The 24038-nt window shown below is 44.0% G+C and overlaps 1 protein-coding gene across 11 annotated transcripts in view; it reads right to left on the reverse strand.

Moving 5' to 3' along the window:
- The window catches only part of BLTP1 (bridge-like lipid transfer protein family member 1), a 2946455-nt gene that overhangs the window by 2797644 nt on the left and 124773 nt on the right, over positions 1-24038 (reverse strand). For all 11 annotated transcript variants that reach the window (XM_069631149.1, XM_069631145.1, XM_069631146.1 and 8 more), the window contains exons 6-7: positions 20809-20995; positions 3238-3319 (exon numbers count right to left, since the gene is read on the reverse strand). In XM_069631149.1, the coding sequence (XP_069487250.1) occupies positions 3238-3319; positions 20809-20995 (269 nt within the window). The remainder of the gene's footprint in view (positions 1-3237; positions 3320-20808; positions 20996-24038) is intronic.

The following is a 24038-nucleotide window of genomic DNA, read 5'->3' on the forward strand; positions in this document are numbered from 1 at the left end:
CATGCCCCACACGTGTATCACTGTGTACCCTGCTTTCCTGTTCCCCATGCTGTTGCTATATATCCGTGTCCCCCCGCTCCTGTCGCTGTAAACCCAGCCCCATGTCTCTATGTGTCCGTGTGTTGCCCTGTTCCCTGCCATCTTGTTCATGTGCCTGGTCTCAGCCGCTTTAAAGATAACCATCATATCACATCACTACGCTTACTCTCTACCATACACCATCTTTCAACTAGAACACAGCTATAGCCCTGATTAATTCGGCCTAGCTGTTCACTTACGAATACGACCACATGAGCACCTCATCACCCTAATAAAACGCAGCTAACCGAGCACATTCCGGGCTAGTTGCTCACTTATGCATCCTTCAGGCCTAACGCAGCCAGAGCCCAGTCTGTGTGTCCACCAACCAGACTGCACACATCCTACTGATATCTTCAGCACCACATCTAACGCTAGGATGCAGCTACCATCCGGCAATTACATCAGCTGCACACATATTCGGTGCACCCACGCACCCTACGACACTATCTCTCTCTACTGACCAGAACTACGTTCCCAAAGGCGTCCAATCTACCAGCGCTTTAAGGTCATACCAATGATATATAAAGCGCTATATAAATGCCAAGTAACATAACATACTGCCCAACTGAAGACACTGTTACTGCAGCACATATATAACCAATGTGAAAGGTTATATTTACAGCCACCACGAAGATCAAATACACGGGGCACAGAAGAATAATCCTTCACTAAAAAGATGTATTGTGCAAACTATCCAATCAAATAATTTGCGACCGAAAACACTATGTCCACACAGAAAATTTGAAATTACCTCTTTACATAACAGCAGTTATGCCCTACACTACTCTGTTGTGCCAATGTGTAACTGCCTGTGGTATTGGATGTTTTAAACTGATAGAACTGAAACAAATACCTGCCTTGCTTTCGCTCTACTGAGGTGCTTCTGTCTGCACTTGCTAATGAAGCCCAATCCACCTGCTCTCGTCTCATTACTGAGCCCACACAGCCCATCATTCCTCCGACTTATACCGACCTTTATAATGTATATTCTACTCAGCCCTATTGAGAGTAATTCTCCATCTCATCTACTCGACTAGTCAGTTTGGCCCATTCCTCACCTTTGCCTCAGCAGATTCCCCACCGCCTAACACTATGACCTATACCCAGCCGCCCACACCTCTCATACACACATCTTCACAACCTACCTACGAACGGCCTAACATGTCCACCCCCTGCAGTCCACCCACTAGAAACCTAACACTACACGCCAGGTTACCTAAAAGCTTGGTACTCTGTGCCAGAGACTCCCCCCATACTAAACCTAGAAACTGGACCACACCTGAGCACATAGGCACTCCAATATTGCCCACACATAACCCAATCACATCTATGCCAAGCTTAATCCCGACAATCTGGCCACTGTGCTAACCCCTACTAAGACCACCATCCTCCTCAGAGGTGCCCTAATAAATACACACTCTATGGTATCCCATGCTACAGACATAGCAGACCTTATACTATTTGACAAATTGGACTTCTTAGCCATCACCGAGTCCTGGCTCCATGCAGCCGCAGGCTCAGCCCTCGCGTTGGCCATCCCGGAAGATTACATTATCCTCAGAGCTGACATAACTGAATCTAGAGGCGGAGACCTTGCCATTATTGCCAAGACTCCCCTTAACATAAGACTCGCCCTCTCAGATAATTCCAACTCCTGCAAATCAATAACAGCTAAACTGCCCACTGTCAACTCTCAAACCCTGACCATCCACCTCCTTTACAGACCCCTCAACCCCCTAGGCTCTTTTGAGGAGGACCTAACAACTATCCTCACCAACAACCTAAAAAATACAACTCAGCAACTTCTCCTTCCGGATGTTGCTCCCCTTCCGGAGGTTGTTTCGCTCCTTGTCCTTCTTTACTGTTTAGCTTAAGTAGCTGGGACTGCCCCAGCATAACATCAGTTTGATTGACAACAGCTGGCCGAACACTCTTCATGCTTGATGGTAGCGTTCTTCGATTCTTCATCGCAGTATCTATCATTGTCTCAGACTTTGCCATGGGTAAGGAAGGGTTGGGTGATGTTTTTACCCTTTGGAGTAGGGAGATAAAGGGGCAGTGTGCCAGATCCACATACTTGTCCCTAGGAGGGAAGTCCCTTCCAATGTGATCCTTCCACATGGGACTATCAGTTAGCTGCCTCACCTCCCTATCCTCATGGAAAGGGGCTCCCCTCTGGGGAGAAGTACATAATCTGAAGGATCGACACATAGGACAGAGTCAAATCGTGCTGCGGAGCCAGCGGTGATGTGAGGGGAAACAGGACCGGCTAGCTGGAGGCTGGAAGACGGGTAGCTTTATTAAGCAGGAGGCTCTGTTCAGGGAGTCAGGGAGGAAGAGATGCCGCGAAGCAAACTGTCTTCTCTGGTGGCGTGACCACTGAGGGACAGTGATGGGCCAGGAACTGAGCAAACAATGCAGAGACACGAGAGTGGGACGAAGCCAGAGGTCCCGAGGGCCATTCATAAACTAACTTTCCTGCCGAGAGAAGTACTGACGGGGAAATAGATGCTGATGAACTGTACAGGTGAGCGCAGTGTACAACTTCTGGTTCCCATACACACAGGAACCAATGCAGGTACAAGAAGTGGAGAGAAGGTAACGGGCATGAAGGCCCCACGAAATCGGATAAAGGAAATCCAAACAATGCAATTCAAGGCTGGAAAATTCGCCAAACATACAAGAACTCAAGGGAGTATGACGAACACAAAGACCCATTAGACCGGAGTGAAGGGAATACAACTCTGCAAATCAAGGCTGGATAAACCACCAAAAGGTAAGAGAATCTAAGGGAGTGCCACAGGCGCACAGCCCTCTCGAACTAAGTGAAAGGAATACAAACAATGCAATTCAAGGCTGGAATAGCTGCAAGACATACTCAAGCTTAAAAGGAGGTAACGGTCCAACGGCCCCATCGAACCGAAGCAAACAAGAGGTAAACATTGTATACTATTTAGGCTCACACCAGCAATACACTATTGACAAACCACAAGGTCTGAACTGCTATGTGAAATAGTGGGTATAGGAAACATTTATTTTAGTACAGCCCAAAACAATCAGTGCATAGAAGTAGATTTAATTGTGAACATTACATAATGTACAATAGTTTTCTAAATGCACATTTTACAAATTCAAAGAAAAAATGTATGCACTCACTGTGCTGATGTTGACTTTGATGACAGGAATAAGCGATCTCCATGATGATGTGGGGTCTTGGGATTCTGTTTTTGCTTTGATACTGAAAGGAATGTATGAAAAGTAAACCTTCCTGCGAGAAACATTTCATAACTTGACATCTAATCCTACCCCATTTAACTGACAAGAATATACAACATGTCTCTCCCGTCGCGATCACGCTTTGTTTACTTGTGAGCATTCTCATTACTTCATAAATGTTCTATCATCAACACCTTATTTTTCAGCCAAATGTTTCTGGATGAAATTAATAGATACTGGAAAAATTCAGAACTGGCAGTGAAATGAGACAAATCAGTGTCCTTCCCTTTACGAAGCAACACCAACATGATAACCTCATCATGATTTTTAGATGGATCCGTGAATCAAAGCAATACCTTAAGAATTGAACCATGTTCAGAAGTTCCACAGCTTCATCAAAAGAATCACCTCAAGCTGCTTAAGCAACTATGCAGGACTAGGGAGTAAGGTTTGGATACTTTAAGCACTATTGGCAGAATCACAGGGTAATAGACGTAAAAGTAACTTACTGTAGTGACTATTGTAGTCCATAGTCCCGTATTGACCAGAAGCAGTCAATTAATTACATTGAAATTCCCTTTGCAAAGGCAACACCATGCTTGGGTCCTCTCTCATGCACACAATCCAGCCAATCATCAGACCGAGTCAAACTTGGTAAATTATTAAGCGGATTAAGTTGGAGGGGGTATGGAGAAAAGGGGACTGTGAACTAAGAGTATCATAGTCACTATGGTAATGATTTCCTATTCTAACGTTTTGTCTCCCTCTCCTCCATACTTGTGGGATATTCTAAGCATCTCTAATCGGAAAAAGGAAGGTTGGAAACTAATTTTCTGTCCAAAAAAAGTTAGTCAGAACTTCCGTACCAAATCTGACTGAGTTGGAATCAAGACCTCAATGTTTACAGAAGTCATCTGGAGTAGCCTAGGTGGCAGCAGTATATGGTCCTCTAATGGTATAAGTCTTTGAAAGACAACAGAAGCCGATTTAATTCTTGAAACATGGGCATCTTCAGAGGAGTCTAATTTCTGGTCTCATAAGCTTCTAGAATGGTGGTCAGCAGCCAATGTGATATTGTTGCTTTAGATGCTGCAATAACTGGGGAAACTCCACCAAAAGATACAAAAAGGTATGTGGTTTTTCTAACCTATGTTGTTCTTTCTAGATAAAAGCCACATCCAGGGTGTGTTGGGCCCTATCTGCATCTGAGGTACAATGAAGAAAAAAGGAAAGGTAGAGATTTCTGGATTAATGTGACAATTTGATGCAACTTTCAGTAGAAAGGAAGGGTATGAATCACCTGGTATTTATGAAAGATCAGGTATGATTCTTATAAGGACACAGCTTGTAATTCACATGTGCTTGGGCCACCAAAAAAACAAAATCCATTTTCATAGTTCCCAACCTCAAATTAGAAGAGGCCATTGACTCAAATTAATTTTTATAAAAACCACCAGCTACATTTAGCTCCCATGGGTAGTGAGGTTTCCTTCTATGCAAATATTTTAATAGGCCTCAAACACCTTTTGAGTGAGTTTGATAAAGTGACCGATTTCAATCTGACATTTAGATATTCCACGATGGCAGATAAGTAGGTTCTGCATCTATCAATGGAAATGCACGATTCAGTCAGAGAGGAGATGAAAGATAAAACATCACCTGTTGATGCTTCTAGTACTTCATTTGCTCATGTGATTTGATGGATTTCTTTCGTGCAGCCTTAAAGATGTCTAGATTCTTTCTTTCAAGCCTCTCATTCTGGGATTAGGTATTCCTCTTTCTTAATCTCTTTCTGCAAGGCGTTTCCTTTTATCTAATGAGGGTGCTCAAGTGTGCCCATGTATTACCTTTCTTTTAGTCATTATAGTTATGAGACATTCTGCAGCAGCAACTGAGGGCCTAAAGTACCCCACCGATAATTTGAAGTCAGGAGAAAGAGGTCTATCAGTGAGGTGGCTCTGCATCAGTGGCTTGAGTGTTGCTGCTGCCTTAGCAAGCTCTACCTAGCACTGATGTAATGTCTAGTTGTCGAATGCCTCGGTAAATAGGAGCAGAAGAAAGTGATTGCAGTAAATTGTGAACATGGTTGTGGTCTCCCAGAGTCGTAAGAGGACTCCTGTGCTCCTTGCTAATATGGTACGCCAAGGCTAAGTCTCTGGATAGTTCTATGACTGCCCAGAGGTTTTCTGGAGCGAGAGGTGGGTGGGTCGCAGCAGACCATCATGTGGGGTCAAACTTTGTCATGCCTTTAGGAGAGCCCTCACTCGTCTGTTCCGTCCCAGATTCCCACTGTAGATGTCACACAAGTTCTCCTGCTGCCAAGAGGAGCCAGGATTCTTTGTACCAATCGTTTGGGGTTCTAGTCTCCTCGTTGATGGGTTGGTATTCTTGGGAGGAAGCCAGGATCTTTCCCTCAGGATCTTTCAAAGTAACTGGACTGGGGTGTCACCAATACTCATTTTGGAATGTGGGGTTGTGTAAGATGATCATGTTTAATGGTGTGTCTGTGTGGTAAACAGAGATAGGCTCTGTACATTCCCCAATTCCAGATCTGTAAGTTGACAAACCTTTGACATGTGAGTCTGATGTATATCATCAACCTACATTCAAATTGCTAAGACTAATTTCATGGAGAAAATGGCATTTCTATAATAGGAGAAGAGGGAGTAAAGGCACTTGAGAGTTATTGTGACTTCCTTTAAAAAGAATCGAGATAAAAGATCTCCAAACATCTTGCCTTGGACTATTTTACTGATGAATACTCCTCACACATGCAGACAGAGGGAGCAAGAGGTAGCAGTTGTTCCATAATTCACGACGTAAGGGAGTCACAGGTATAAAGTAAACAACCACCTCCCAGAGTATCATAGCCCAAAGAAATTGTCAGGGTGACTCCGGAAGGAAGAGTTTTAAGTTATCAGAGGAACTTGTAAGGGAGGCCTGGTATCACAAGTATGACACTAACACAAGAGTTACACGTTTCAAAACCTTTATTAAATTCTTGGGGTTTGGAAAAAACTCCTACTCTGCACTATAGCTATGATGGGAGTAGTCTCTACCATCAAATAATAAAGAAAACAGTCCTAGTCAGTTTTTGTCAAATCAAAGTGACCAATACTAACAAAACCTAATGCCTTCCCCATCTCTTACACAAAAAGTGTGAAAAGGGGAATGTGTATGGAAAATCAGTGTAACAACATGAAGGATTGAGGTTGCTGAGTCAGCCCTCCAAACCCACTCCTTTTACATGCTGCTCTGAAATTGTATTACTGTTGAGCTCGCAGTCTTCAATCAATTAATTCAGCAACCTGGATGTACCTGGGTATGAGGCAAAATTTAGACAACGGTTTCCATACATTTTGGGGCCCTGAGCCATGGAACCTATCCATTATAATTTTCACAGTATTTTTCTTTGTTCACCCACCCTGAGAGGGCATGGACACAGCAGCATATTCCATTCCTATATTTTAGCATAAAATGGGGGGTCCTGTCCACCCTTTTTTCCACTGTGCATATTTGATCTCCGGATCAGACTACATGCTGGGACACACAGATGTATTTTTCCTATGCCAGGGCTAGTCAAGTGCAGCCCTCATTCATGATGTGCAGCCTGGTTGGCGTGCAAACCTCCGAGTGGTGTAGAGGAGTGCACCCTTTTACCAAGTATGTGGGTCTTGCCCAGATTGGTCCGTCTCCGACATACCCAGGACCTGGGCCGTCTAGCTTCTCCCAGTCTCCCATCAACACCAACCAGTGCTAAGGGTCTCTTTGGCAATGTACACGCCAAGCCCCGTTCACAACACCGGCTCTTTACTATTCTGTGCTTTGATCGCACGGTTGACTCTAGGATTCCGGGACCTCGACCGGAACGCGGCCAACGTGTCTTAGAACACTAGAGCACCACGACTATCAGGTTACTGCGACATGGTGGCTTCCTCTCTTTTTTGATTTAATCACATCTCATTCACAGGCTTCAGAGTTTTGTTTTGTGTTTCTGTTCCTCGACCATTTTTATGCCTCAAACAGCCCCGGCACGCAACAAGCTTTGATGACAATTTTCCCACGGTCAAGCAAAGAACATACTAGGATCGTATGACAGCGGTTTTCCTAACTTCCTCTTCTATAATACTGCGGGAGTCCAAGCTAGGTAAGACATATTTGGCCAGTTTACTGTACCCATTACCTTTTTTACATACCTCTAATGGCCACACAAGGTTCAACTATCACATTCTGCCTTGTCTCGGTGTCCTTCCTTCTTTTTAGCACGAAGTTACTACATGCTATAAATTGAGCTTCCTTCTGGAATCCCTGTATAACCATCCAGAGCACCATACTCCCAATCTTTTCTACATGACCTGAGCACGGCAGCCAAGGCGGAGCGTGCCTTTTGGGGTCGAGCATTGAAGAAAGGGGACCTCAGAACCCCATTGGTAAGCTCTTTACTATAAGCATTCTCTTTTTTTGCCAGCAATTTGATGAATCATTTCCCATTGTGACTTATATCCCGTTGCCAAAACACACACAGCCCTGTAACTGTATTTATTTGAATATATATTTCCAACAGGGACTTCCAGTCATGCCCTGACAAAGGCGGCCCCTACAACCACATTGCCGCCAAACTGCGACTCTTCTAGGGGTGTATGTGTGGTCCACTTGTTGGACCAACTCTAAAACCAGTGGACAATTTCTTTCCCCCTCTTATGTCCGCCCCTGGTCGCGTCGGCAGAACCTATTGGTGTACACTTCCAAGGCTGAGGAAACCACACTGAAACACAGCAGAATAAGGAAGTGTACTGTTCACATTCAACAACTGCTTTTTCCAAATGTGAAAGAATGATACACGTATCAACGTGCTGGACTACAGATTTTATAATGCTGTGATAAAACACTATTGCAGTGGGGTCTTTTGCGACTCAACAGACAGTACCTAGTGATTTATGTTGTGAATTGCGATCCAACTAGGTCTTTGAACGGCAGGATTTAAGACACGGTCCGATCAAGTCGAGATACTGTCTGTGGATTACAACATCTTTCAAGTTTAAATTGTACAATTGAGTTTTTGTTAACCTTCATGTAAATATTTCTATTTGTCTCTTTTTCTCCATGCACCTTTACTGACCAGCTTTGGTCTTGCACACCTTCTTAGCACTGGGTCTCTTTCACCTACTACTATCTATTTATTCATTCATTCAATTTCCCTTGTTCATGACTACAGTATACGTTAACACTGTAGACGTATACTATTATACAAAGCATACATATTTGCATTGGATTTCACATTTTGGGTAATACATTCAATAATGTTATGAAATGCTTTGTACTCCATGCTGAAATATTAGTAAAACAACAACATTCCATATTTTATGAATACACTAGAGTGGTCAGTGTATGTGTGTTTCTTTTTGGCATATAAGAACTTTGTTTTGATTCAATCATTGTTTAAAGGCATGGTCCAGTAAAAAATGTTATTGTCCCTAACGGGTCGGCCATGTTTTTTTAAGCCTAAGTGGCTCGATTTTAGAAAACTTTCCTCTGGACCTTACCCGAGATTTCGTCCATTAAACGCACGTGAAAACAGGCACCAGGGAGCCGCCATTTTGTGATAATCCTATCACTTGCCGCATCGCCCTGGCTGACCTGCTTCTCCGGCACTAAATCAATTCCCCCGCCCCTGAGCCTGTCATCAGCAGACTCGTACCACCCATTTCCCAACGCCAAAGCACGTCTTGTGTCAACATTCGCTGCGCTTCAGCTAATGACGTGTCGCCATGGAAATGGCAGGACGCCTCTTTCCTCAATAAGTATAAACAGACCGTTTCACAACACACAGCAGCAGATTTTCGATTCCATTCCTCTCTCTGTCTTACTTTGAGTATTTTGTGACTCGTTTCTGTGCTCTGGTCAGCTACCTTCGCCGCTTGTAGCCCCTTTGAACACCTGTACCATCTCGGTAAATTATTTTGCTTTGTTTACCACACAATGGCTACAATAATGCCCTACACGTACGAGCCCGAGTATATCGAGGAGGAACTACTGGAAAGGGAAGCACGCGAAAACGATGGGGATTCGGACGGCAGTTGGCAGGACGAATCAACAGATGAAGAGCCTGGGCCTAGTCGCATGGACGGCGTCTCCACCTGGTGCACATGCAATCGGTGCGAGCTAATGCCAACCGAGGAGGAGAACTGCTGCTGCCGAGAAAACTCGGGATGCCTGGCCTACATTTCGGAAGGCGAGCCACGACCGCAATGCATCACCGAGCAGCCAGACTTCAGGGCAGCCTGCCTCGCACGGGCCGTGTTGAGAATAATGATGGTGCTTATGCACGAACTTCGCGCAACTGTTCGTCCTCGTAATCCGAGTAACGAGTAAGCATACTCTGCTTGTCATGCCACTCCTATTTCATGTTCTTCTACTATATCCAAAATTATATATTCATATCATAGTAACGCATGAAAGTCGTTCAATAGTGTGCATTGTCTAGATAGCATTTGTCCGTGCAGAATGCCATTAGTTACAGGAATTGTCATTGACAACAAACGTTTATTATACTTATCTTGGTCATTTAAAAACAGTTTGTTTCATTCCTTTTCACAGGTGGTACAGGCTGGTGGCCTATCGTTCCTTTACATGGTGGCTCCACGGGAGGCTTGGACACAGCGTACGAAGAGTGATACCCGCCTGTGCTGTTCGTGCCATAAGAGAAACGTTCCCGAGTGACTGTGCTGCAACCTGACCTGTATAATCTTTAAAGTCTTGTATTTTTGTGTCATGAAAATAAGATACAAAATAAAACACCACATATATTTTAACAACGGTTGTTTTGATTTTTTAAATGAATCAAGTGTGTCTCTATTCAAGGATGGACGTCAGACATCTGTGCTCCGAATGGGTGAAGGTCTGGTCGCTGCGAAGCAGGGTGGTCACTATCTATCTAAGCTAACATAACATTCTCGATAATGCATGAACTAAATAACACTTGTTCAAAGTCTTTCAGTAGGTTATGTCTCTATAAAAGTCACACATATATCTATACTAACAATTACCATTGGATTATACAGGCCTTAGGGTCTTGACCACTATAATACACCGGTTAAAGTGTGGGTCTGTGCTCACAAGAATCTCCGGTATGTGGCATTTGTTATTGATAAGCAACGATATACTATCAAAGGCGGTTAGCGCCAGTGGGTGAGCGCTGGCATGGGGGGCTGTCACGGGCGCGAAAGGCCAAGGTGCAAAACTGCATGTACACTTCAAAAGGTATCCCACGCCCAGGGGCCATCGGTTACATGGCCTCCTCAGTCCCCGTGTCTCTGGCCAGGCCTCCCCTTGAAGCAGGCCACCCCCCTGCAATCGACATAAGTGTGTCTCCATTCAGCAGTCTTCCTGTGCCTTATGTGCACGCCCCAGGCCCCTCCACCCCACCCACTCTCTATCAAAGGCGGTTCGCCCCAGTGGATGCGCGCTGTCACGGGCGCGAAAGGCCAAGGTGCCAAACTACATGTACACTTCAAAAGGTATCCCACGCCAAGGGGCCATCGGTCACATGGCCTCCTCAGACCCAGTGTCTCCAGCCAGGCCTCCCCTTGAAGCAGGCCGCCCCCCTAATACCACGACATACATACGTCATTCATTCACAAACACACCCCTGTTTCTAATACTTTATATACCACTTGATATGTCTCATGAGAACATCTTTGTGCTTTGCAAGTCAACTCCTGAACGTGCTACCTGGCAACCACTGAGATCTACGCTAATCTGCTCGTCGTCGTGCTATCCGTGAACTTCTGTGACCGCTTAGAGCAAACCCATCAGTGTGCTACCTGTGGCCACCCACCTATTCTCCTGCAAAATACTGCTCTGCTTGCTGAATCCAACTGTTTGTTGGTCAAGGTAAGGCCATGTATCCTAGTCATAGTTCGCAGATTTTTAAATTTCTATCTATTTGCGAGTAGAGTAAACAATAGTGCTATGTTCATTGGTCTCATTGCTATTGACTTGAGTTTCCATTGCTATGCTATCAATAGATCTATTTATTTTCATCTGTGTCTATTGTCATCGAATTGCATCCTTCGGGGGTCCAGTCTATAATGTAAGCATGTTTCCTTCTCGTGCAAGACAGAACATCCAAGGGACGAGTCACATGTTCAGATTTTAGTCACATCATTTATACATTTCTGCAACTTATGCAAATACTAAGCCGCACATAATGAACTGGTATAGTTCCTGCGACCAAAACAAACCTTGCATTGATCATTGTATGATTCCTTTACTTTTGTATCAAATCTTTATTCTTGAAGATTGTATAATAATGTCGATACTTACTTTTCAGATTTATCAACAATGCCTGCCTGTTCGATTAGCGGTTGCCCTTCGAAGACCCATGCGAAATCTGAAGGCACTACAATGCATGTATTCCCGAAAACTGTTGATCGAATAAGAGAATGGGTCAGACATTGCGGATATCCACTGGATGAGCTGGAAAGTAGAGTCCAACAAGTCTTACAGGACAAGAGGGGTGATCGATACCGCATCTGCAGCCAGCACTTTTCCTTGGACATGTACACAACATCTTGGGTAACAAAGAAGAATAAACGGCGAACGACACAGAAATTGCTCGAAAACGCTATTCCCACTCTATTCGTACACCTTCCCCCACCGGTGAGTCAAGTGTCCAGATTTAGCTTTAGGCCTTGCGGTAGTGTGTAGGTAGCTGAATGGATTAATTGATATTGTAGGTGTTCTATCCCTTTTAATAATTTCGATATTGATATGAGTGTATAGTTTTTTGAATAATGACATTTATCAATATATTCTTTTTCGATTTCATAACCCACAAATGCAATGTATATATATGGGAACAGAGTACTGTGCTGTATTGAGCATTTTACAAGTATTCTGTCGCCTTACATGGCTATTTTTAATATTGGCATTTCATTATCAATCATTAATTTACCTTTACAACTTCTTGACTATCCCTTGACTCTGAAGCAAGAACATTCTACATCCTTGACGTGGTCGCAGTTATCAACCACTTCTAGCGCGTATCAGGTAATCTTACTAGGCTAATCCGCTACAGACTTGTTTTATGCATGTCAAGTAATAGTTTTATTCTATCGTGTAATTATTTTACCGAATGTTTGGTTAGTGCTTTCCAATTAATATACACCTTAGTTATCATCCACTGGTGTTTGTTTTCAGTTATAATTAGTGTTATCCATACTAATGCAAGTACTGTCTTTCAGGGAGATGCTGAAGCGTCCGCCACATCTACAACATTTCTAGATGTTCTTCACCAGCAGGAGGTATGGATACTGACAGCTCCATCGAGGGTCATCATTAGAGCTGGAATTCTTGTCGTTTGATTTTTCTACACAATGTTTCATTCGTGGTTAGCCGTTGATATGTGCTGTGTTTCAGGGAGACGACGGAGCTTCCACTACAATCACAACATCCCATTTAGATGATGCAGATGTAAATAAATCGGAGAAATAAGTCAATGAAATGTGATCATATTTAGATTTTCCTTGATTCTTTTAGACAATGCATCATTTGTGGTTATCTCTTTATATGTACCTGTGCGTTCGACCCCAAGTGTGTGTTAGGTTTCCAATATTGAAAACCATACTAATGCAAGTACTGTGTTTCAGGGAGACGACGGAGCTTCCACTAAAATCACAACATCCCATTTTGATGATCCAGATGTAAAGGAATCGGAGAAATATGTCGATGAAATCTGCATATTTATATTTTCCTTGATTGTTTTAGACAATGCATCATTTGTGGTTCTCTTTATTTGTACCTGTGCCGTCGACCCCAAGTGTGTGTTATGTTTCCAATATTGAAAACCATGCTAATGCAAGTACTGTGTTTCAGGGAGATGCTGATGCCTCCTCTCCAATACAACCATTCATGGCGGTCCATGCAGAGCCAGAGGTATGGATACTGACAGCTCCATCGAAATAGATCATCACTGGTCGAATAATTGTCGTATGATTGTTGCACACAATGTTTAAATGGTGTTTGGCTTTTGAGATGTACCTGTGTGTTCGTCCTCACGTGTGTTTTATGCTAACAATATTTTGATACATAGTAATGAAAGTACTATGTTTTCAGGGAGACGATGGAGCCTCATTCCGTGTTGTCTATGCGGATTCAGAAAATATAGTCATTGCAGTGCAAGAGGAAGGGAGGACACGCAGAAACGAATCGTAGCTACAGCGTGCAGATGTTGAAGGTCGAGTCAAAAAAGTTGCAAAGAAAAAACCCAAAAAAAGGTTAGTTACAAACAGTTCATAACTTTAAAAAAATGTTTGTGCTGGGGACTATTTTATGTTTTTTTCCAGTCAATCGGACTACACTTTATCTTGTGTTTAAACTGAACATCCCTTTTCCAATCTCTCCTCTAGTTACCTGTGGGCGTCAGAACTATACATACACAGACAGTGAAGCGAATGAGAGATGTTGCTTGGCAGACCATGTACACTATGGAGGAACTATTAATTGAGGCCAGGCGTGTTCAGGCTCGAGATGCTCATGTCCAATGGCCAGAACATGAATTAACTGTTTGGAGAATACAGCAAAGTTGCATTGGACCATTGCTACAGTGCGACCGCACCACCATAAGAAGATGATATTGAATGTATTGAAGATAGCTCTGAAGTAGTTGCAGATCAATTCACACAATCTACACCCGCCAAAAAATTGCCACCCAAAAACCTGTCGACCTGTTGTGTTCTCCCATCAATGTTGAAGTAACAGATGTCGAAATGACAGAATGAACCAGCCGCAGCATCCATAGACGCATCAGAACTTGATATCAGCGATATTAATTTCCAATGTGTTGAAATCTCCGCAACGTCACAGGCCGAAACAACGTTGACGCAGGATGACAGTCTAATGAAAGAGAGCAAATACATTGTATTCGACAGTTGTTTGATGGAAATTATAAGTGTGCATTCCGTTAGAGGGAAAGTATGTGGGAAGCCATTGATTAATGTGACTCGTCAAATAAAAGGCAGTAACGTCAAAATAAATTCCGCCTGTAGATTAAATCATAGGTTCTCATGGTCTGCACAAACGATGCTGGGGAAAATGCCAGCAGGCAATCTACTGTGTGCAGCTGCATCACTTTTTAGTGGCTCCAGTTTTAGAAAGTTAGAGGCTTTCTTTCAGTTTGTGAGACTCCATTTCATTTCTAAATCGCTGTACTACATATACCAACGTGATTATCTGTTTCCGGCCATTAGTGATGCTTGGAAAATTGAACAATTGTCTCTAGTAAGTACATTCGAAGGGAAACGTTTCAGGCTAGCCGGCGATGGACAGTGCGACAGACCTGGATTTTTTGCCAAGTACTGCACCTACCACTTTCAGGACATGGATAGTAAGAAAATTGTGAGTTTGGTGGTCGTGCAGGTAACACAATGTACATCCTCAGTGGCCATGGAGAAACTAGGATTTATAAAATCAGTGGAATATCTACAATCAAGGGGAATGCACATCGACCTCATAGCCACGGACAGACACGTTTCAATTGCCAAGACAATAAGAGAGCAGTTACCGCTTATTAATCAATTTGACGTATGGCATCTTGCTAAATCAATCAGTAAGAAAATCTCGGCTGCAGGAAAAAAAAAAAGGTTTTGAAAGTATTTTTCAGTGGTCCCAGTCTATCACCAACCATCTTTGGTGGAGCTCAAAAACTTGTGAAGGGTCAGTGGAAATACGACTTGAAAAATGGCGGTCACTGATGCACCACTGTACCAACGTTCACCGCTGGTCAGAAAACCTACATTTCCACCAATGTGAACATGGCCCTTTGTCCCCAGAGGAGGCACGGAAGAAGAAGTGGTTGATTCCATCTTCACCGACACACAAAGCCATTGCGAAGATTGTTTTCGACAAAACTCTATCAAGAGATTTGAGAGGACTGTCAGAATTCTGTCACACAGGAGATTTGGAGGTGTTCCACAATATGTGCCTAAAGTACAGGCCAAAGCGCTTACATTTTAGCTTTCGGGCATGAAACATTGCACTCTACTAGCGGTCTTGGCCCATAACAGCAATGTCGGACGTGAACAATCTAGGACTAGGGGTAAAGTAAGGATGCCTCGCTAAACTAAGGGGTTTTCAAAACGAAGTAAGCAATGGGTGATCAAACCAGTCTATGATGATGCAGTTCGACTTTGTGAAAGGCCTTATTCTTGTTGTGTTAGAGAAGCACAGATATGGAATTTTGGACTTTTCTGTGCAGAGCAGTGATCCATTGCCACCGAACATTGCAACTGTGCCATGTCCACCAGAAGCACAGCTGGTTGTGAAATACAAATCCCGGTTTAAATAATTGCAATACGATTGTCTTTTTGTAAATAAATGTTATTGTACAGTGTACCTGTAACCCTAACCCCTACCTTCACCATCATGGGTGGACAACAAGCTGGGTGTCATCTTTGAATTCTCTCTATTCACCTCATATATGTGTATGTATATATTTTTCTCATGTCTCATCTCATGTAAATGTAAATGCTGCGCACTGTTGCGCAATGTTAATGGAGGGGAGGCTTGCATATTGCAAATAATAAAACAAACAAACATTAAATCTCACTTTTAACTCAAATCCTGTGGTACTTTATACTTTTCCCTGACCTTCCGCCAAATATTAGATGTCTCCATTTGGGCTGCAAAGCTCGCAGACAACGGGGACAAAATTGGGGGCCTTAGAACACGCCAAGCGGGCCGTGGCATTTGGGAGAGAAGCCAGTACGCATTTGCACATTGAGGCGCACTACATAGAGGGATTCTAAACTTCAAGTTCTCACAGATGCCTTTACTACGGGATGTTGCAAATAAAGAATGCGAAGGACAGCGGCTTTGATTTTCAGCTCGTGCCCAGAAGAGGCCCACAAGTCGCACTGGAAGTATAAGGGTCTATTGTTTTTTGACCTTGAGACAAGGACCATGCCGAAAGAACTTCATTTGAAGGGGGTGCGCAATAACGTAAGAGACGATAAGGCAGAAAATTCAGAAACTAGACAGAGTTTCATTTTAGTTCAGTATACGAAAAATCGTTGTCAAAAGCACGGTCCGTTTTACAGACTGCATTACGCAGAGACACAATGGAAATTTCAAATATAATATGAGTAAATCTTTAGACGCTTTTATACCGGAATGAAGAATTAATGAATGGATGCATGAATAAATGAATGCATGAAGAGCTAGGAAAAGCAAGGAAAACGTGTTCGTAGTGGGCACATGGGCATGCAGGTCCACTGGTCTCACCGATCTCGGTCCTTGGCCCAGCCACTTTTCCCTGCACTGCCTACCTGCACTACGGGACTGCCTCTGTATCCTTGAGGCCCTTTCTCCCGACATTTACCTTGCACTTGCCACCAGCTGGCCCTATTATTTATCTTGTATTCTACTAACCATGTACAGCACTTTTACCCCCCTCTCCCCTTCCCCATGCGCGATCTGAAAGACACCTAGCCTAGTAGGATCGTTGTCTGTCTGCCCTTGTTCCCCCCCTGCCTCGTCGCGCCTTGAAACACTTGTGAATAGACGCGTTACAAATGCCATATCATATATCATATCATTCCACACGCATGTAGACTAACTGTTGTTTCTCATTGTGTATTGGCCTCTATTTATTTCGTTACTTTTCGCATTGATTTTAGGGCCGAACATACTCCATTGAACTATCCTTGCAAGCAAATAGTTTCTGATCGGCCGTAATAAATAAAATGAGTATTAATGAAGATCGGCTGGCGAGACTTATTATAATTCTTTTGTTTTCATAACAGGTATTTATTTGCTCCCCTTCTGCTACTGTCATCGGTTTGAGACACCGGCAGACAGATTCTTCAATAAACACCTGCAGCTTTGTGTGAACAACTGGAGCACGTTAACCATATTATGGGACCATCGCCAAGGGCCCACATGCCCTTAAGCTGTACTAGTGGCTAGAAGCAACATATCAACCTTTACGATGGACTAGTGCCTAGTTGATGGAACAGCCTTGCGGTTCACCGTGCTTCCAAAGTGCTTCTTTTAACGAAAAGCAACACCCTGTGGTCCATTGCGGATACAGATAAAAGAAAATAAATGGCTGTCGGAGTTCATATGGCAATTGCTGAATATTCTCTAAACATTTATTGTCAAATAAATGTACTTTACCAAATGTACCGTGTTGCTGTTTGATTTTAAAGTACAGTTTCATATTCCGAATTGTGGCGCGCTGTATTGTGAGATGGTCTGTGTTGGTTTCCGGGTTCTGTGTGGAGTCGCGTAGAAGACAACTGGACGCGTTTGCCTACGAAGCACAGTAACGTCACGGAGAGAGGCGGGGAATATGAATGTTTTGATAATGTCAGGCTCAGGGGCGGGGGAATTGATTTAGTGCCGCAGAAGCAGGTCAGCCAGGGCGATGCGGCAAGTGATAGGATTATCACAAAATGGCAGCTCCATGGTCCCTGTTTTCGCGTGCGTTTAATGGATGAAAACTCGGGTAAGGTCCATAGGAAAGTTTTCTAAAATCGAGCCACTTAGGCTTAAAAAAACATGGCCGACCCCTAGGGACAATAACATTTTTTACTGGACTATGCCTTTAAGTTATTGGTTGATACAAAATGGTTTTTAATCATTAACCATGCTGATTTCAACTTGCGGCAGCAGTTCTTTCTGTTTTGGTTAAAGTATCAGTATTGCCCATTCTGCTGCCCGTCCACTAAAGCACCCAAATTTTCTTGTTTTGTACTCCCCATGTTGCACAGAAAGGAGTAAGGCAGTCCCTGTAAACAGGACAACACACTATGGCTCCGGTTATTAAAAAAAAGGCAGTTAAAAACGTAGGTATAGGCACACTTGGTCTTCTACGTTAACGTCACTTATTGCAGCATTTCAAACGTTCTTCACAGTTCAACAAAGGTTCACGTAGGTCTCCCTCAGCCGGGCTCAAACCTTTCAACCAAAAAAGTACCCGATTCAACGTAGATCTCCCTCAGACGGGCTCGGACCTCGCAGTCACAGCACTTGCAGGGGTTCCCTTCACCAAACTTATTTCATAACTCCAGGTCTCCTTCAGTCGGACTCAGACCTTTCACTGACGTTGAAGACTTTCGAATGTGCAAGGCTCTTACTATAGACCTCTGCAGAACCACTCCGACTTTCTCTCCTGCTCTGCCTTTATGTTATTTGCCCCAGTGTCTCAGGTTCTTAGTAGTTCCATACCACAAAACATCAAAGAAATCTTTCTCTTAAAGCATTCACCTTTTCACTTCCCTGATCACCAGTGTTAATCTTGACCATTGCGCATTTCAGAGTTGTTCACTTTTCTACTTTATAACAAGACATCAAATATTTTGCAGAGACATTCGAGTGGGCCACTTCCTTTCACCGGATGACTCCCCTACTCTGTATCACTAGCTTTACACTTATCTGCAACTTAAAAATTCATCAATGGTTTGCTTTCTTCCACATATCATCAGCATCTGCGCAACCTTCAATTGAGAGATACACTGTTGTGGCTTCAATCGTTCCTTGACACTAACCGGCCTTTCATCCCTTTCACCAACTCACCTGCTTGGCCTCGTCTCCCCAACTCTGTCGTTCAACCGGGAGGGTCGGTGGCGTCCTTGAAACACAATGCAGGCTTCTTCTTGTCTGCGATTTGGCTTTCTCTGCGTCTCCTTTGTGGCTTCCCGGAGGCAAGGACCTCCTGCAAGGAACTTTGGGTTTCTCTACCCTTTGCTCCAGTCCCTTGATCAGTCATCCTGCTCCAGTGGGTTTGCCTTCTGTCCGTAACATCTGCTCCTTCTCGTGTTCCACCTTGCTCAGAGTCTGTCTCTATGTTCTGCCTTTTATCCGTGTGGGGAGAGCTAATGGGTATCAGATGTATGTGATTAAAGTAAAGTGCCTGACTTTGCCTGACCCGATTAGCTGGACAAGTCCAGTGAGAAAGTGGTAGCCTTTTTACCATCAGTCACGCTCTTTCTTCGGCCCAGTGTTTATGTAGAAATTGAGGTGGGGGAGTGGGAGAATCCTATAAAATATGATGGAATATGGGCAAGGGGGGGAATAGCGCATCTCACAATCGGTTGCCTCACCCCCCTTCCGAAGACCCCCCACCCGGGTGATCCTACCACACTGGTCCACTTCCAGGGTCTTGATCCAAAGGCAAAGGATGTGCCTTGGCCACCTGAGAGAGAGAGATCCCCGGGCACTAGTAAGTGAGACCCCCTTTGGTTTCTCACAAACGGAACATTAACACAGTGGCCAATGAATAATTAAAGGTTAACAATCTTTACATTTAATGTTTTCGGATACTGATACATCATTTTACTCAAATGAGCAACAAAAGGGTTGTCCTGTCAGACCACTTTCTTTTATCAAGTCTCTAGACAACTTATCATACACCCAAGCATGTTTTCTTCCCAGCACTTGCCACCAGTCTGGGGCCATTCGTACTTGTGCACTGTCCTCTCATTGCTTTTTGGTTTGCTTCCCCCACCTGTCCCCTTTTTGGTTTGACTCTGCCGCTGACCCCACATGAATCTCTTTAATCCTACCCTGCCACTTCTCTCCAGACCAATCACCTTCGAGCCGACGCGAGTGACATTTACACTGCACTTTTGAGGTGGGATTGAAACCCAGAGACAAATGAAAGGGAGCTCCATTTTTCGCATCCACACATGAGGAACAAGACAATGGATGCGTTTAGGATTAATGCCCTGTTTTGAGGAAGGCTCAGTCAGAGCCGAAACATGTGTCAATAAAAAGGGCTCTCCTACAGGAGATACTTAATTTGAAAACTTCTTTTTCATTCAGTATATCATTTCAAGTGGCGCTGTCATATGTGTGGAAACCCAGCATAAATCAATCCTTAATCCCATTCCACCCCATTCATTTGTCCACATGCCCTCACCAGTGTCCATTTTGAGACTAGTCCTGACCCATCTCTCCTTTGGAAAGTCATGTGCCACCAATCCATCTGACCCAGTCTTTTTGGCCTTGGTCCCTTCCATAATTGTCAATTGTCTGTCTGGCAATAGAGCCAGCCAACTTTGAAGCGCTTTGAAACACAATTCCTTACAAATGCTCAATAAAATAAAATAAAAACCTCCCAGTCTGATCACAACCAGCTCTTTCTCTCTAACTACTGTTCGTCGAATCCCTGTCTATCAAGCCAAGATACATCTTCCTAGCCAAACTCACCAAACACTTCTGAACTTTTGGACCCACAACCTGCCTGAATGTACATTATCAGTCTTGCCCGATCCCTTTGCCAAGTCAGTCCTCATCTTGTTCCTACTCCCTCCTCGATCATTCAGATAGTCCTCCTTATCTCTCCCATCACAGCATCTTGTTAATCTGGCCCAGCCTCCTCCCTTCTAACCAATACAAATCACATTTTGTGATAGTTTGATGTCAGACTGTATTGGTACCAATTTAACATCACAAATGAAGAGCAACTTGAGAAACGGACATAAGGCAAATTTGCTCTGAACCACTCACCTTTCAAGGTTCGATTCTGATTTTTCTTTCCCATTCTCTCGCACCTTGTCATCCTCTCTTTTTGGTGGGAATATTGTTGGATCCAAACCAAAGACTTCTTGAAGATGTCCATAAAGTTCAGATCGATTGTAAACATGGAATTCAAACACATTCAGCGTAATGTACAATCTGGTTTCTGCCTTTGGATCTAAACAGAGAAATCAAGGTAACCAGTTGTGAGTAGAGACTCAATTAACGGGCAGGTTGCCTTTCAGAAACATCAAAACATTTTCATTTCATTTGCATAAATACAGTATTATTAAGATGTTAACTGACAAACACTAAGCCACAGTGACAAACTATGAGCATGAAGCCACCTGTATAAATGTAATTGTACATGCACCCACTCATGTTCATTTACCTGGCCATCGTAAAGAAAGCCAATTATGTCCCTCCGTACTCTGGGTACACTCATAGGCGTAGAACCAACCACCACACCCGGTTCCATTTCAGCAATAATCATCAGTTCCACGGGCTGCCCTGTGTGATATCAGTCCAAGTTGATAAGCCCAGGAGCAGCAAGGGTCTTTTGACGTGGTTACTTGGCTCATTACCACCAATTACAGGCCTTGGAAAAGGCTGTTACAGTAGTCAATCCTAGATAGAATAATTATTCTATAATAGATTATTCTATACCTAGATTAGGTAATTATTCCTATTAGCATTACAGGTTGACTGTAGAGGCAACTAGGGCTGGGTGTTGGTGTCGCTGCAGAAGCGCCTAATCAGGGGCAGCGGAAGAACACTGGGTGGTTGGGCAGCACAGTCCAGCAGGAGAGCGGTGGTAAGCAGCGTGGGGCTAGCTCTGAACTTGTGGTTGGGTGAGTAGATTTGAGTCTGGGTTTTGACCAACTTGACTGGTTGCCGCACCCATCCAGGATGCCAAAATGATTTTCTTTTTCAAGTTTTATTAGCATTATGGTTCAAAATCGAAATGTTCACTTTGTGCAAAAAAGTCAGAATTTTAAAAAAGTGTTGAATTACAAACATTTTCAATTACAAACTAAATTGTAAGCTTACAGAGTTACAAGATTTTCAAAATCACCAATCTACCGAAACATTTAGGTAAAATGCATATATACAAAACACATTATCATTCTTAAAATGTTACATATAACATTTTCAGGGTTTTTCCAACACCACTCTAACATCTTGCAGGAGCAACTCCTTTTAAAAAAAACGTCACTAGTCTCCATGCATTCAATCTATTAGTAATGATAGATTGCCAGATTAAACCAGCAGACATTACTCTAGAATCCTGTAATAAATGCTTGAAATGCAATTCTTGTCTGGTGTCAACATATGGCATTCCAGCAGCAAGTGATACATTGTTTCACTGGTTCCATCTGTCTTACAGAATCTACGGATCCTCAAAGTGCGATCAATCCCCTCTCTCCTTCCCGTAATTTCCTTCGTAGGCAGGAGGTTGAAGCGCATTCGTAGACATTGTGTGCACCAGTATTGATTATGATATTTTTGCAGGTAATATGGGAGGACACTATAGGGTCTAACAACAAATAAAATTCCTGAATATAAATGGTAACCCGTACCATCTGGACTGTGCATATACAATCCATCTCCCATAATCTTTGTTTTGCTTTATCAGGTCACATAAGCAAAATATCCAGACTGAGATCATAAAATATAATATAGACCTGGCATTTTGAGACCCACTTATTCATTGGACCACTGAGCCTGTGAGCCTCACAGGTGTCCTTGATCTCACCGAGACATGGTCAACCATGCCATCCTGCTCAACCGGCTCAGTGATAACCTGGGTATCACTTATCAGGCTCTGGCCCGGATGATTTCTTTTCTCTCTGACCCAGCCTCCCAGGCCCAACTTGGGTCCTTCCTCTCCTCTCTCTCTCTCCACCTGCGGTGTAACATTTTTCCCTGCCTGTTCAACCAATTCCTGGCACCTTTCGGCGCCAGGGCATTGCTGCTCTCTGCTCCAACTTCCAGTGCTATGCAGATGACACCCAGCTCACTTTCAGGCTTCCCTCTGCCGCCTCTTCGCCCTCTCTCATCCCTGATTGTCTGCAATCCTGTAGTGGTGCTCTGCCAATGATCTCTGCCTGAATGCCAGCAAGACGGAGATCCTCCTCATCGGCAGACATGCACCATCTTTCCCGCCACTCTCTGGCCAGCCCCCCTTGGCCCTCTTCCTGCTCCCACCTGTGAGACTAAGAACCTCAGGGTTATCTTCGACTCCACACTCTCCTTCTCGCCTTACATTTCCGACGTCGCTAAGAAGACAAATTACCAACTGCACCTACTCAGAGGTATTTTTCCTTTCCTCTCCTTCCCCCAGAAGCTCACTGTCCTAGAGCTCTGATTCTATCTAGGCTTGACTACTGTAACAGCCTTTTTTAAATCTGCCCGCCTCTACTCTCCGCTCTCTGCAACTCATCCAGAACAGGACTGCGAGACTTGTCCTTGGCCTCAAGCCCAGGGATCGTATCTCTCCAGCACTGAAATCTCTCCATTGGCTGCCAGTGGCTGTAAGGATCAAGTTCAAGATCCTTTGCATTGTCAACAAGGCCTTCTGGGGCCTGGGACCAAAATATCTCCAGTTTTCTCTTCTGAAGTATCTTCATACTCAAGCTCTTCGTTCCTCCAACTTCAACTCCTTGAGGGTCAGTCGCTTTTCCAAGTAACGAGTTGGAGAAGATCTCGCTCTTTGGCTGGCGCCTCCCTCTGGAACAGTATCCCTGCCTCTCTGAAACTTGAGCAGAACCATCTCCAGTTCCGGAAGCCGCTCAAGACTTTCCCATTTGCTTCTGCCTTCTCTCTTCCTCTTCCCTGCTGATCTCCTGTCTGATTACTGTACTGGTTACCTGGATTCCCTCTGAACCACGGCCCAGGTCCCTGCCCTCTCAGTTGCACACCTGCACTGCCCCCTGGCAACCCTGCACTTGGGGTTGTATCTGCAACCCTAAAGTCCCACTACCTGCACTTATCCAACACTTGTTCTCTGCACTTAACCTCTGCACTGCCACCTGCTGGCTGCACTTCTTGTTTTCAATGTTTTGATCCTAGGTCTTGCACTTGCTCCTCCTCCCCTTCCCCTGGCACTTTTTCCCCTTCCCTCTCCCCTGCACTTGCACAATCTCAATGTCACTTGGCCTAGTAAGATCGTTGTCTTGTCCCACCTTTGTTCCCCTCCCCTGCCTCATCGCAACTTTAAA

This window comes from Ambystoma mexicanum, chromosome 6q (genome assembly GCF_040938575.1).
Source record: "Ambystoma mexicanum isolate Mex_15411 chromosome 6q, UKY_AmexF1_1, whole genome shotgun sequence".
NCBI classification, from domain to species: domain Eukaryota; kingdom Metazoa; phylum Chordata; class Amphibia; order Caudata; family Ambystomatidae; genus Ambystoma; species Ambystoma mexicanum.